Source organism: Leptidea sinapis, chromosome 43 (assembly GCF_905404315.1).
Source record: "Leptidea sinapis chromosome 43, ilLepSina1.1, whole genome shotgun sequence".
In the NCBI taxonomy this organism is placed as follows: Eukaryota; Metazoa; Arthropoda; class Insecta; order Lepidoptera; family Pieridae; genus Leptidea; species Leptidea sinapis.
In genome coordinates this window covers 1,591,046-1,606,946 of record NC_066307.1, presented here as the reverse complement: position 1 = coordinate 1,606,946, position 15,901 = coordinate 1,591,046, and the positions used below count along the sequence as shown (strand labels likewise).

The following is a 15,901-nucleotide window of genomic DNA, read 5'->3' as shown; positions in this document are numbered from 1 at the left end:
ATAACGTCGTGTGCAGTAAACGCAGTTTTTTTTAAATGCAAGATGGCCGCCATGAAAAATTATGATTTCAGCAATATGGGTATCGTATCCAAGGTTATCGAGGGTGCAGAGAACGATTTTGGGATCATTTTTGAAATCCAAGATGGCCGCCGCGCAAAATTATGATTTCAGCAATATGGGTATCGTATCCGAGGTTATCGAGGGTGCAGATAACCATTTTGGGATCACTTTTGAAATACAAGATGGCCGCCGCGCAAAATTATGATTTCAACAATATGGATATCGTATTCGAGGTTCTCGAGGGTGCAGAGAACGAATTTGGGATCATTTTTGAAGTGAAACTTCTTTGCCTGCATGAGAGTAAAATTTTTACGGATGAAACGGAATAAAGTGTCACGAAAATGAAGGACGTTTTTATACAAGAAGAGGGGAGGGAGATTGAATCTGATTGAGATAGAGTGAGAAAATTCGAATGTAGTATGAAGCAGACGTTACCGCTATGAAGTAAAACAAATTCACTACTAGCATTGTATCATGTAGGTTTAGCGCGCGGCCGCGAGTAAGTAGAACATCTTCCCTACTAGCTTTGTATTGTGCAGGTTTCATGAGTAATAATAATTAGTAAAACATCTAATAATTTCTAATATTGAGAAAAATAAATTGCTTTAGAGAACAGATTAGGATAATTATTAATATAAACGAGATTTAAAAATTGGTTTTCACAAATAAGTTTCATTTCTGACATGTGTACTTTGTACGCACGCCATTTCTTGTGTTGTCTGGTGCTTTGGACGTAGCTTCCTCCCTAAGGACACCTCCCCTACAAGTGGAGTTGAAAAAAATACTGGAGACTTACCTTGTGGGGTATCGTTGGATAGGTCTTTGAAAGTTAGATTCAGGTTTGATACATGACATTTCCTTTGGTATTTTGAAAATAATGCGGGATTAAGGAAGATAAACGTTACATTTATGTAATAGCTTATACCTTATGATTACAATATCTATTGAAATAACTCTTCTTGACATAATATGGCGGAAATAATCGATAAGAAGGGTAGAGCTTGTTGTGGTTAAAAAAAAATGAAAATTTTGCATGCATGTAGGGTATCATTAGATAGGTCTTTCAAAATAAAATTTTGATATTTTTTAATTAGATTGGTAACGGAATGTGTTTTGTAAATATTGTGGGTGAAAAGTAGAAACGTAAATATTTATATATTTCGGGAAGTGAAGAATTAATTTAGCATGTGGGATATTGTAAGACAGGCCTTTTAAAATAAAATTTAAGTTCATGAATGAATTCTAATTTTGACGATGTAAATGACACCAATGAAGAAAATTTTGTAGATTTCATAGGCGCCATCATGGATTTGGATTTTGACCCGATATTCGTTATTGTTGACCCCGAAAACCATGAAGAGAAGTTAGTAAATTTTATAGGCGCCATCTTGGATTTCGATTTTGACCCGATATTCGTTATTCTTGACCCCGAAAACCATGAAAATGACACCCATGAAGAGCAGTTGGTAAATTTCATAGGCGCCATCTTGGATTTCGATTTTGACTCAATATTCGTTATTGTTGACCCCGAAAACCATGAAAATGACACCCATGACGAGAAGTTGGTAAATTTCATAGGCGCCATCTTGGATTTCGATTTTGACCCGACATTCGTTATTGTTGATCCCGAAAACCATGAAAATGACACCCATTAAGAGAAGTTAGGAAATTTCATAGGCGCCATCTTGGATTTCGATATTGACCCGATATTCGTTATTCTTGACCCCGAAAACCATGAAAATGACACCCATGAAGAGAAGTTGGTAAATTTCATAGGCGACATCTTGGAATTGAATTTTGACCCGATATTCGTTGTTGACCCCGAAAACCATGAAAATGACACCCATGAAGAGAAGTTGGTAAATTTCATGGGCGCCATCTTGGATTTCGATTTTGACCCGATATTCGTTATTCTTGACCCCGAAAACCATGAAAATGACACCCATGAAGAGAAGTTGATAAATTTCATAGGCGCCATCTTGGATTTCGATTTTAACCCGATGTCGATTTAATATAGACCTTATATTTAGGGATGAACTTAAAAATCACTAATTCTACAAAAAAATAAGAAACATAATTTTAAGAAAATCTGACTGCTTACAAAATATTTAAAGTATCAAAGACAGTATTGTATAGCTTATACAAAATAATCATGTTCGTACAGCGATCTTTTCGAGTACGAGCTACTGCTTACAACTGACACAGTGTCTACCCACGACGGCGGCCGAGCGCGGACTGACGTTGTTTCGATAGATCTTTCTGTGCAGTGCGTACGGAGTGACAAAATAAAATAACCCTTAATACCACACTTTAAAGCTCATGCTTTTCAGAAAAATATATGAATTTTTAGACCATTCATTTATATATTTTTCTGAGATTATTTATAACATATTCATTAATTTATTTCCCGTGTTTTTGAAAATATTATATCTGCATTCCTTACGTAATTTTTAAGAGACAAAATTATGTAAGTAGTAGCAGAAAACTGATCCTGAATGAAGCCCCATTTCGTCAATTTTGTGTGAAGAGGTAAAGGATAATCGTTTTTACGACATAAAATATCAAAATTTCAAAGCAAAAATTTCCCGCTAATTGGAGATAAAGAAGTAATCTATTTATGGCAATTTTTAATTTTATTTAGAATTAGTTTCATTTCATCACAAACTCTACCGAAAATTATCTTATTTTTGTCGGATTCGTAAACGCGTCCTTAATTTGGGAGTACTGTACCTAATAAGCTTGCTATAAGGAACTTTTCAATATTTTCAAAAAGAAAGTTTTTATATTTTCACATGTTTCGACATAAAAAAATCTATACGGTTTTAAGCGGCGGTGATCATGTAGCAACAAATGAACCAGTGCTTTTAAATTGAAACTTGAAATTTTACTAACAGAATAATTGCAGTTGATATAAGTTTACATTATTATACTTAAAAGTAAAATCTTTTTCGTTCCATACAGCAAGACAATTCACTTGACATTTTCATATTTTTTTTTATGAAAGAGGAGGACAAACGAGCATACAGATCACTTGATGTTAAGTGATCTGTATGATTACACTAATCACAGTAGCGTTACCGGGCTATACGGCGGGTGTACACCTTTGTTGAAGGTACCCATGTCGTATCAACCTGAAATCAAGAGCCACACCCGTCTATCAAAATAGGTGCTCGGAAGTCGGCAAGTTACAAAAAAAACCGCTACGAAAAGGCGATGTTAGTCAGCCCATAGCTTTCACTATTCAGCCCAGCAGTTAAAACTTATTATGTTACACTAATTGGATGGATATTGACAATGGACGATCGCGTGCGTTGGGGCGGTAAAAGAAAATTGAAGAAAGTAGGGCAGCCATTATTAACATATCTTATATACTTATACATAGCACTTCGGTAATCCGAATGTTAAAATAAGAAAAAGTCGATTGGCGGCGCATCCATCATTAAGGAAAAACGCACTTATTATTTTGACTAGTATACAGAGTGTCCCAGAAATAATGGATAATCCTTGAAACCCGCACGGGACAGCTCTCCAGAGTCCAGAAAAAAAGTATTAAATTAGTAAATAAAGTATATTCCAAGTAATACCCAAAATATGTTTTTTTTAGAAAAACATACGTATTTTTATTTTACTTCACATTCATGTGCACAACGCCCACAAAGTAATGAAATTTGTGGCGTTTTCTGCTTTCCGAATAACATCCTGTGGACTCTCATGAATACACGGTAATCAGGATGACGCGCATTAGGATATCTTTCTCTATAAAGGGCTGCAGCAAGTCTTTTCTCTTACTCAATCATACTCTACAAAATCAACCTATTCTTGTCTCGTGTAAACAACATGGCTTGGGCCACACTCAGGTAGTAAATTGTAACCATACCTAGTACAATAAAAAGGGACAATAAAAACTTTTGTGGACCGCTATTGTCAATGTGACCGTTTAAGACAAGATAAAATATAATTTTACAATTATCTGGCTTTAGTCGTATTTACTCTTATTGCATCTCAATAGCAAAACTTCGTAGTGGTATTAAATAAAATGATGTATTATATATACCATTTTGTAAACTGTATGAACTGCGCATTTTTTTAAATTAGCATGCCACTTACGTTTTCATACTTTTTTTACATGAAACCCTCTCAAACTATGCCAAAATTATTTTGGTATAAAATTTCATGTCATAAACTAAAATTCTTATTTTGTTTTTGAAAAAAGTATCATAGATACTTATATTATTTAATGTATTTCTAGTAGTATAGTCTATCAGGAATAAGATGACACCAAAAACGCCACAAATTTCATTACTTTGTGGGCGTTGTGCACATGAATGTGAAGTAAAGTAAACAAACGTATGTTTTTGCATCACTTGGATTTTTTTTTCTGAGCGCTGGAGAGGTGTCCCGTGCGGGTTTCAAGGATTATCCATTCTTTCTGGGACATCCTGTTTTTTTTTTATGGAATAGGAGGACAAACGAGCGTACCCTGTTGTTAAGTGATCACCGCCGCCCACAATCTCTTGCAACACCAGAGGAATCACAGGAGCGCTGCCGGCCTTTAAGGAAGGTGTACGCGCTTTTTTTGAAGGTACCCATGTCGTATCGTCTCGGAAACACCGCACAAGGAAGCTCATTCTACAGCTTTGTAGTACGTGGAAGAAAGCTCCTTGAAAACCGCACTGTGGAGGACCGCCACACATCCAGATGGTGAGGATGATATCCTAACTTGTGGCGTGTCGTGCGAAGGTGGAATTCGGCGGCAGGAATCAGGTTAAACAGCTCTTCGGAACACTCCCCGTAATAAATGCGGTAGAAGACACACAATGAAGCGACGTCTCTACGCAACGCCAAGTGATCCAGCCGTTCACAGACCACTGTGTCCCCGACAATTCGAGCTGCTCTGCGTTGCACGCGGTCAAATGGATCGAGCTGATACTGGGGTGCGCCAGACCAGAGATGACAGCAATACTCCATGTGTGGCCGGACCTGCGCTTTGTAGAGCGCTAGTATGTGGGCCGGCTTGAAGTATTGCCGTGCTCTATTAATGACGCCCAGTTTCTTTGAAGCCAATTTGGCTTTGCCTTCCAGATGACCACGAAATTGGCAATCGCTCGAGATTTCGAGACCCAGTATTCCGATACTAGGCGAGGCTTTGAGGGAAGTGTTGTCGAAGAGCGGTGATACGACAAATGGGGTATTTTTAGTGGTAAACGCGCAAACTTGAGTCTTCGGGGGGTTAAATTGGACAATGTTCAATTTTCCCCATTCCGCGACCTTCTCAAGAGAGGACTCGATAGAAGAGACAAGTTTCTCCCGGCACTGGTCGACGATTTCCCGAGAGAGACCTGCATGGCCAGTGTATACGGCATCACCACTGCTGTCGTCTGTATAGCAATGAATGTTGGAGGTGTCCAACATATCATTAATATGCAGAAGAAACAGCGTGGGAGACAGCACACAGCCTTGGGGCACTCCAGCATTCACGGGCTTCGGGTTCGAGCAATATCGGTCGACAACGACCTGTATGCTGCGCCCAGTGAGGAAGCTGGAGGTCCACTTGCACAAGCTCTCGGGAAGCCCAAATGATGGAAGTTTGGAGAGGAGCGCCTTGTGCCATACACGATCAAAGGCCTTCGCTATATCCAGGCTAACTGCCAGGCCTTCCCCCTTGCTTTCAATAGCCGCTGCCCATCTATGTGTTAGGTATACCAGAAGATCACCTGCCGACCGACCATGGCGAAACCCGTATTGTCGATCGTTGATCAACTGGTGACCCTCTAGATATACTAAGAGCTGATGGCTAATTATGCTCTCCATGATTTTGGAGAGCAGGGAGGTAATAGCAATAGGCCTGTAGTGTGCCGGATCCGAACTGTCTCCTTTTTTTTGGATCGGATGGACAAGGGCTGACTTCCATGAGTCAGGGACTATGCCTTTAGAATAAGAGTGCCGGAATAAACGCGTTAGCACCGGCGTCAACTCAGGGGCACACGTTCTAAGCACGATTGGAGAAATGCCATCCGGCCCGCTCGACTTCCTTACGTCCAACGAAAACAGAGCTCGCCTTTCTGTCTGAACTGTACTTCAGGCATAGAGCTCTGACACCGCGGGATGGTCGGCGGTGTTTTTCCGTTGTCGTCAAGAGTCGAGTTGGAGGCGAAAAGAGTGCACAAGAGATCGGCTTTCTCTTTTGCCGTATGGGCCAGGGTGTCATTCCTCATGTGCAACGGCGGCATGGACGGCTGGCTGAAGTTACCAAGAGCAGCTTTCGACAACGACCAGAACTTGCGTGTTCCGGTCGGGTAACTTGAAAGCTGCTCGCCGATTTTGACGACGTGTTTTGACTTTACACGTGCGATTTGCCGCTTAAAAAATCTGGAGGCACGGTTGTACTTCCTCTTAAGAACTGTGCAGTTCGGATCCTTTGCGCCCAGCGCCGCAACCCAAGCTCGATACGCCTGTTTTTTGCAGTCAGATGCTGCTTTAACTGACGCATCGAACCAGGGCTGTGATCTGCCACCGATGGGTACTACAGAGCTTGGTATAAAAATATCCATGCCCTGCAGTATCACATCGGCTACTGCAACGGCGCAGGCACTAGGATCATCCGAAGGGAAACAAACCCTGCCCCAAGGGTAGGATGCAAAAAAGGAACGCATCCTATCCCAACCTGTAGACACACGCATAGATGCGGACGCGGTCCTCTTAATCTACGCGGAGCCAGAGAGTGGACAGGTCCCTACCCTCAAAATTGCCGAGACGGCGACAGCAGATATCCTCCCTAACGTACACACATACCCCGGCATGAGGCAAAAAATTGTGCTCAATTTTGTACCCGGGGTACGTTAAATATGACGTATCGCTAGGTCGAGATATCTGCGTCTCCGTAAGGAAACACAAGGCCGGCTGCGCCGTCTCAATGTGGTGGTGGACGGCGTTTAAATTGGAGTGAATTCCCCTGATATTGCAAAAGTCCACGTTGAGTGTGGAGCGGGGTGCCGTGGTGTTACTGCCTCGTTTGTCCTTGGTCATGCGCGGTTCTGTATGTATAGTGTGTTGTGATACTAAACACACCTATTTGTTGACGCACGAGGAGTTCTTTAAATATATTAAATATCACACTTCTACATACACTTCTATATACAAACGGTCACAATTCAAAAGGTTAACACTATTTTATTTAATGAAGACCTATAGTTCCGTAAACCCATTTTATATCTAACTACTTAATAACTTACACTGTGAGTGCTTTGTTATAAATAATATAATATGTTTTTAAATGCAAATAAAGTGATAATATAAAACCTATACAATACAAAACTTAATATATGATATGAAAATAAACATTTGCTTACGCTACTTATGTTTAGATATGGCTTCTTTTATCATAATTTTGAATGTTGCAAACGGCAAGTGAAAAATATCTAAATTTCCAAATTTTTCATTAAAAAGTTTGAAAGCTCGTCTGGTATAACTATTACTAGTGTGACATGTATGTGCTCTTTTGATGGTAAACACATCTTTTTGAAGAGTGTGTCTTTCACTTTATGACTATATTACAATTATGAATATTTAGTAACAACCGTACCACATTTATTTGGAGAAATCAGATCATTAACAGGGCGAATTCAATAAGAACTACTTATAGAACGATCGACGATTATTTTAAGTTAACACTTAATTAACATTAAGTATAGAATTCCGTATCTTGAGTTATTCTACATAATTTACAGTAGGTCATGATCAAGTGAACCCCATGCTTAAACCTCGTCGTAAGTAACCTGGCTTTACTTTTTATAGGCTTGTTTTGAAACCAAGGTCATTTTCTATGAATGTTCAGTTAACGTTATATGGGTCATACATTTTTACCACCATAACTTAACTAATAAATGCGAATGTTAACTTACATGACGTTTAAACCTCATGCCTTAACTATCTTTATGAAAAATTTACACTTTGGAAATGTGAATATCCAAATATAAATTTTTAAACACTAGCCCGCTTTTTCATAATGGTCTGCTAACTTTAAACAGCCGCTTTGTAGTGTTTTTTCTCATTCTGACTTAGGTCAATAGAAGAAGACAGAGTGAGAATGAGCAATGCTTTAAGTTAGCAGACTATTATGAATAAGGGGGCAGGATAACTGCTGAGTTCCACGCTGTTTTGGTAAGAGTGGCAGTGATAAGATGGATGCAAACTAAAGCAGCAGTATGTGGACGTTAAGATACACTTACCATTAATGACTAACTAATGGGAGAAGCACATACCTGGCTAGTCCCATAATCCCACCGGAGCCCCGGGAGAGGCACATCAAACGCAGCCTATCGAGCGGGTCGCTGGTGTTATTCAGCGCACGGTGACTCTTCTGCATGAGCTCGTCATCTACCCTCGAAGACGCCGATTGGGGTCGATGCATCGCAACTATAATGTTACAATTTGAGGATATATTTCAATTCAATCCTAGAACCTAGGCTATCACGCCTCATTTAGAAAGTTCACGTTTCCGGGACGATAACGACATGTGTACCATCCAAAAAGGGTGTTTCCTAAAGGCCGGCAACGCTCCTGTGATCCCTATGCGGTGATCATTTATCTTATTTCTCTTCCATTACAAAAGTTCGGGTACTTTTTTTTAAAGCAGAGGAGGGCAAACGAGCTTACGGATAAAATGATGAAGAAGTGAAGCGCTCACCCACAATCTTGCAACACCCGAGAAATCACAGGAGCGTTGCCGAACTTTTAGGAAGGTGTACGCGCTATTGAAGGTACCCATAACGTAATATCCTGGGAACACCTTACAAGGAAGTCCATTCCAACGTTTTTGGAGGAACAACACACATACAGATGGTAAAGACGATAAAATTTGTGGTGTGTGAGGTGCAAGGGTAAAATTGGGCGGCAGGGATCAGGATCATCAGCTCTTCGGAACACTATGCCCGTGATAAATACGGTGACGATAACGAAGTGACGTCTCTACGATGGAGCCGTTCACAGAGTACAGTCGAGTGGTCCTGTTACTGGCGTGGACCAGACTAGACATAAGAGCAATACTCCACATTGTGTCGACCGGTTATAAAGCGCATGAATGTGGGCCGGCTTGACAAAGTGTCTAACTCTATTAATGAACCCCATTTAGTTTGAAGCTAATTAGGCTTCACATTCGAAATTTCAGGCAGATTCCCGATAGATACCTATTAGGTGCGGAATCAAGGGGAATGTTCACAAGAGCAGAGATATGAGAAATAGGGTTTTTAAAGTGGTTAACGAGCAAACTTGACCCCTATGGTTGTTATATTGAACAACATTCATTTTACCCTATTCCATGACATACTAAAGAAAAGGCTCAATAAAAGAAATAAGTTTTTTCCGGCACTGGTCAAAACTTTCCCAAGAGAGAACTGTACTAACAATAAATGCTGGAATCCAATATCATATGTAATATCATAAGTATTAAGAAGAATTATTGTAGAAGATAGGATGCAGCCATTGGAAAGTCCAATGTTCATGGGCTTCAAGTTTGAGCAATATCCATTGCACTATGACCTACACCAAGCTGGATGGATATCCAGTAATCCACTTGCCAATAATAATTAACCCTTGGGAGGCCCATATGATGGATGTTTATATAGAAGCACCTTGATACAGGGTGGCGCAATAGAACGTGCATATTGCATCATCTTTTTTCGCGGGGTAGAAAGTGCGCGGGCGGGGGGAGTCTGCATCGTTGGGTAGGCGGGCTCATGGAGTTTTGAGTCACTTCGACGGGAAGCGTCGCGCATTTTACGAGAATTCTCGTTCATACATCGTTACTAGGCGTTTATATGGTTCTGAATATGGACTACGGCAAATTAGTGAAGCTCCGAGTGCTAATTTAATTAAAATATGGGTACAGCGTTTTGAAGAGACTGGTTCATCGTTTAAACCACAAGCAAAAGGTCGTCCAAGAACATCTAGAACCGACGACAATATTGAGAGAGTTATGCAGTCTGTACGAGGAGATCCACAAATGTCTACTCACAAGAGATCGTCTGTCTTACACTTATCGAGACGAAGTTTGCAACGAATTTTAAACTTGGATCTTAAACTGCATCCTTACAAGCTGCAGTTAACACAAGAATTGAAAGAGTCTGACTTCGGAGCAAGGCTCGCATTGCTTAATCGATTTTCCAATTTTGACAATATCCTTTTCTGAGATGAGGCCCACTTCCATATCAATGAATCAAGTGAGAATCCCAAACTCAAGCACCAGAAATCACTGCATTGTCCTAAAGTGACAGTATGGGCAGCAATCTCTGGTAGAGGAATAATTGGACCGTTTTTCTTTGAAAATGCGCGGGGGCAAAACGTCACTGTTAATACCGAACGCTATGTTGCGATGTTGGAAGGTTTTTTGGCTCCAGAGCTTGAAAATTCAAGTGAATTCTAGGACTTGGTTTCAACAAGACGGAGCTACCTGTCACACATCAAATGACTCCATGGCGGTTGTGAAACAGATGTTCCCTGGCAGACTGATTTCGAAAAGAGGTGATATCCCATGGCCCCCACGTAGTCCAGACGTGACGCCTCCTGACTTTTTTTTGTGGGGATACCTCAAGAACAAAGTCTACAGCAATAATCCGAAAAACATCGATCAGCTCAAGGAGAATATCCGTGGTGAAATGGCAGCAATTACACCAGCATTACTGAAGAAAGTTTTCAATAACATCCGTTTGCGATAAAGTGTCGTCGTAGAGAGGGTCATCATTTAGACGATGTTATTTTTAAAAAATAAACTTCAGTTATTTCTTAATAATACCTCAGTTTTATTTTAACTATACCTTTTGTATTTATTTTTTAATCAATATTTTAAATATGCACATTCTATTGCGCCATCCTGTATAACCAAACTCCATCAGTTGTAGGTCTAGGCATAAAAAGATCTAGCATTTAATTATGCTTTTCATGATTTTGGAGAGCAAGGATAGCAAAGGCATACAGTAGCCGGATCCGAGTCGCCATGCAGCTTAGTTTTTTACACAGTCATGTTTGTATTTAGCCAAAATATAATCCTAGTTTCTCACCTAAATTTTCGTCAATTTATCTTGATATAATAATATTGTGTATTTTGGTTACATATGACAGATAATTAGTAAATATCACAGAAACTGCATTCCATTTTAAAGACAATTCTTACATACCAAGTCTGTTATAATGTCTAATAAATTTTAGTTACATTCACAAGACTTGGCATGTTTCCAGATTGACTAGATATGCATATTTTGAAGAGCACTTACACCCTCATCAAAGGCTGAAAATGGTTCAAGGCCTGATTCACAAGAATTAGCTAGCTGAACGGGTAATGAAAAAATGGGAAAATTATGTATAAATAATAATCTGTAAATATTGGTCACAAAACAATTACTACATTTACTTTAATCTTACTGCTCTGGAAGTGGACATACCCTGCACTTATTTACTCACAACACATTTACAATTTGAAGTAGAATATTTACTCAAATCATAATTAAATTTAATTTGTACCTAAGTTTATACTCAATGTGCAAGTGTTGTTAAGAAACCCAACATGCATTACCTACTTCTCAGAAACAAATGAAGAAACACATACACATTTCTTCTTGTTAAAGATATAATATCTGTGGTTATAGTTTATTGAAGCAAATAATGATAGGAAGCCTCTAATTTAAAGTGCATTTATTTTATAACCCCAGAAATAAGTTTGTTCAATAAATGGATTATCAGAATGCATTTCTGATCAAACTGCATATACAATGTACTTGCATATTAAATATATATATAGCAATTACAGGTTCCATTAGAGCCTACATGAGAAACAGTGGCTTTAAAATAACAGCCACCATTTCTATTCCCAAATAATTAAAAAGTTTATTTATTATAATTATTAGTGAACAATAATTCAGTATTCCCAAACAGGGAATATGAAGCTTAAAGCACTTGTCCTTTTGGACTGCCGGCATCCCTACCAGGTTGCCATTAAAATATGTTGAAATGTAAAATTTTGGTCAGAGGCTCATGGATACAAAGAGTCAGTTAATAACCCATTTTCGGAGGCTTTTTTGGCCAATTCTATTCTTTCTTTACCGCCGGCCACACTCTAATGCTGATATAAAACAAGTATTCAGCCAAATGAATGCAGTCAAAACAAACTAAATAAAATGAAACATATACTGAACTCTACTCTTCACATCAGATATGGCCTTAAAAAATTGGGAAAATTTTGTCAATCCTCAAACAGATCATAGCAGTTAAGAGTCGCTTGAGATGCCAATAACTATTGATATCAAAGATAACCCATCAGCATCATAAGGCCTAAAGTACAAACACAAGCACAAGATGAAGCAGATATTGATCATTAATAATTAATATTATTTGGTTTACTTTACTAATGATTAAATTTACATAAATACACCACTGCATTTAAAATTAAACTACATGCTTGGGTGCAATTATTTTCATTTGAAAATCATCTAAACAATAATATTTTTAGCTTTTTTTAGCATATTAAAGTGTGATCTGGAACTTTTTTGCATTATTGTCCTAAAAATCTAGCATTATTTCCACATACAAAATAGATACACTGATCTCACATATATTTTAATTTCACCAATTTTTGAGAACCATTAGCTTTCATTGTTAGATAATACCTAATACCGCTATAAATCTAATAATCAATCTATTGAAAAACATATTGTTATTCTACCAATTTTGCTTGTCATTAATGAGACAAATGGAAAATATACATTTTTAGGAAATTCAGTTTGTACTATTTTTTATATGATGCATTTCATGCCTTATAACAATAGATAAGTAATTATACAAACATAAAGTAGTAATACCTTTTAAAAGTATGTACTTTAAATCAATACAATCTCGATTTTTTTTAACATTATGTACATACATGGAAAATATTATTGCATTGTAACAAGTAATGATATTTGTTTGGGCCAGTTCGTATCGTCTATTTCCCAAATAATATATTTACTTTAACAATGCGATGGCCTTTTTAATAGAACTTCATAAATGACTCAATCGATCGATCACTTTTATTATTATTTACATTAATCGTAAGTGAAACAATAATTAAATTAGGTACTTACTATTGGATGTGTGTAATGGTTTGGCTGGTACGTGAAACATTTTTACAGTAATAAATTGAGTGGATACTTTGCGAAAAACAGCCCAACAATTACATTTTACTTAGTTCAAACAATATGCATAATACATTGCAATGAAATAAGAACAGCAACGAGGATTTGATGAATTACTTTACGAACTAATATGCTTTATTTATAATAGATAACACAACAGTAGGCTAGTAGGAACTAAAAGTTATAAAATGCTAAATGAAAGCGCTTAGCGCACCGCGTAAAGTAAGTGTAAACGTCTACGCACATCAACGATTCCCGCTCAAACTGTTGTGTTAAACTTAACTGTCAACTTGAAGTTTGAACATAACGACTAATAGCCTAAACACATGATCGATTTGGTGCGACGGAACCAACGGACGCGGTCTAGCAGCGGATCAAATTCGATTGTATGTCGTATTGTTCATCGCACAAAATTATTATTATTACCGTCGGAACCGTACCGAGTACGATACCGGACTAACGGATGGTCTGGCCTTACCAAATTCGATCATGTGCTTAGGCTATAGTGAGTAAGGACGAACGCAATTAATTCTGATCTCTATTTCATTCGTTGGGCATCAAGAATGCGCTCGGCGAGCAAACTCATTGCATATAGACTTTATTAATTTACTTCTTTAGTCTCTACCAGTTTTACACTTTTTATCCCGTATTAGAAGTCTTGCCAAGGGCCCAGTGCCCACTGGGCACTGACATTTTAATCTGCCTCTGCCTTTCCCTATACACATTTATTAATTTCTACTAATAAGAAGCAGAATATACGCACACGCCATTTATTTACCTTTTTTAAATTATCAGCATCTACAGTTTTTTCACTATCGAAACTTTCGTGATCTTTAAGTATTCATAACAATAATAGCATATTATTTTATACAATTTTCTTGAAATAATCCAATTTATTTTTTAACTTCCATTCTCTTGGAGGACAAACAAACCTCAAGTGTAACTTGACGCTTGCGATGAAATGATCTCCGCCGCGTGAAGGTCTTTTAAGTCACTGCACGCGATTCTACCCCTGCCTTATCGTAAAGGCAACACAACCACGCATCAAATTTCTGTTAGTTAGTTGATGTTAGGTAGAAGAAGAAAGAAGATAAAGAAGAAGCTAGGTTTTGCAGAACACCTGCCTTAAGCCGTACCTGAAACACTTTGAATTGTAGGTCAGCTAAAATATAGTATCGAAGAACAAGTTGCTGATTGATGATCCTATATTATCTTTATTCTTTTTTAAAATAAGATAAGTGCATTATTTCGTATTCAGATTTTTTTAATATATTGATTTATTTTTTGGAACCTATTTTATAATTGTCACCTAAGTATTTGCTATTTAACTATTAGTCTTACTTTTATACTTATTCAGGCAAGGGTAACGATTTTAATAAAATAAAAATCGCTAAAGTTCCAAACCTCCAATTACGGGTTTTAGTAAACGAATAGCGTGGTTCTTATCAATTTAATTGGATCAAATAATTCGGGGTCGTTAGTCAAGGGCATAGAAATAATGTAATAACTATCTGATTATGAGTAAATTTGGGTTGATATATATATATAATATGATTGATTTGTACCTACAGACGAAAAAAGTTTTTTTATTAGCCAAATTAAATTTTTTTTGGAACAGTGACAGTTGGCTTACTTGGATTCCTTGTTCACTTGGATTCACCATACATTTTATTTTGTTTATGATTTCAATAGACATTGCAAAGCTTTCGAATATACATGGGGCACTAAAAGTTTTGCTCTTCTAGGTAATCGGAACTATTTGAATTTCGAATGTTATATTTTTTTTAACGTTGCAACCTTCTTAGTAATAAAAAATCATTTGTCAATTGTTTTTTATCACACATCATAATATATCGTACGCAACGAAAATGGAATTAAGTCGAAAAAAATTTAGAGCGATGATTTTTTATGATTTTAAAAGTTCTCTCTCTCCGCGAGACTGTGTTGCTCGTCTTCAAATTGCTCTTGGGAGAGACGCACCTTGCTTGAGCACCGTGAGGCGATGGTTTGCTGAATTTGAGAGGTCAGGTTTCTTTACATGACGAATTTCGTGAAGGGCGTCCTTCAACTGCCGTCAACGAAAATAATGTGGCTACTGTTAAGCGGCTAATTGAAGAAAACCCGCGGATTACCTATGAGACAATGCGAGGACTATTGGGGATTGGTATGAGCGAAATTCAGAAAATTTTACAAGAAGAATTGCAAGTTTGGAAACTTTGTTGTCGTTGGATCCCTCATGAACTGACAGCGGAGCAGAAGCGGGCTCGCGTGGAATGGTGCTCACAGATGCTAATGAAGTACGACCACGGATATTCTAATGCTGTTTATGACATTGTCACAGGAGACGAAACGTGGATTTATTGTTTTGAACCCGGAAAAAAACAGCAATCTTGTGAATGGGTGTTTGAAAACGAGCACAGGCCAACAAAAGTGAGGCAGGCGAGTAACGTTGGTAAAAAAATGATCGCTTTTTTTTCTCAGCTACGGGTTTCCACTTGAAGATCAAAAGAGTGTTAATGCTGAGTGGTATTCTACCATTTGCTTACCCAGGGTGTAAAAAAAGTTCGCGAAAGACGACCAAAAAGCCGCGTTCTCCTACATCATGACAACACTTTTTCACACATGGCCAACAAAACTAAGTCAAAAACAAAGACAAGTACAAATCGTCACCCATCCTGCAC

General features: G+C 38.1%; 1 protein-coding gene across 4 annotated transcripts in view; it reads right to left on the bottom strand.

Annotated features, from left to right (window-relative positions):
• Positions 1–15,901, bottom strand: part of LOC126977069 (calcyphosin-like protein) — a 78,420-nt gene that overhangs the window by 8,327 nt on the left and 54,192 nt on the right. For 3 of the 4 annotated variants that reach the window (XM_050825759.1, XM_050825760.1, XM_050825762.1), the window contains exon 3: positions 8,322–8,475. In XM_050825759.1, coding sequence (XP_050681716.1) covers positions 8,322–8,475 — 154 coding nt within the window. Of the gene's footprint in view, positions 1–8,321; positions 8,476–13,169; positions 13,489–15,901 lie in introns of those variants that run through there. The other variant, XM_050825761.1, reaches the window with a different exon arrangement.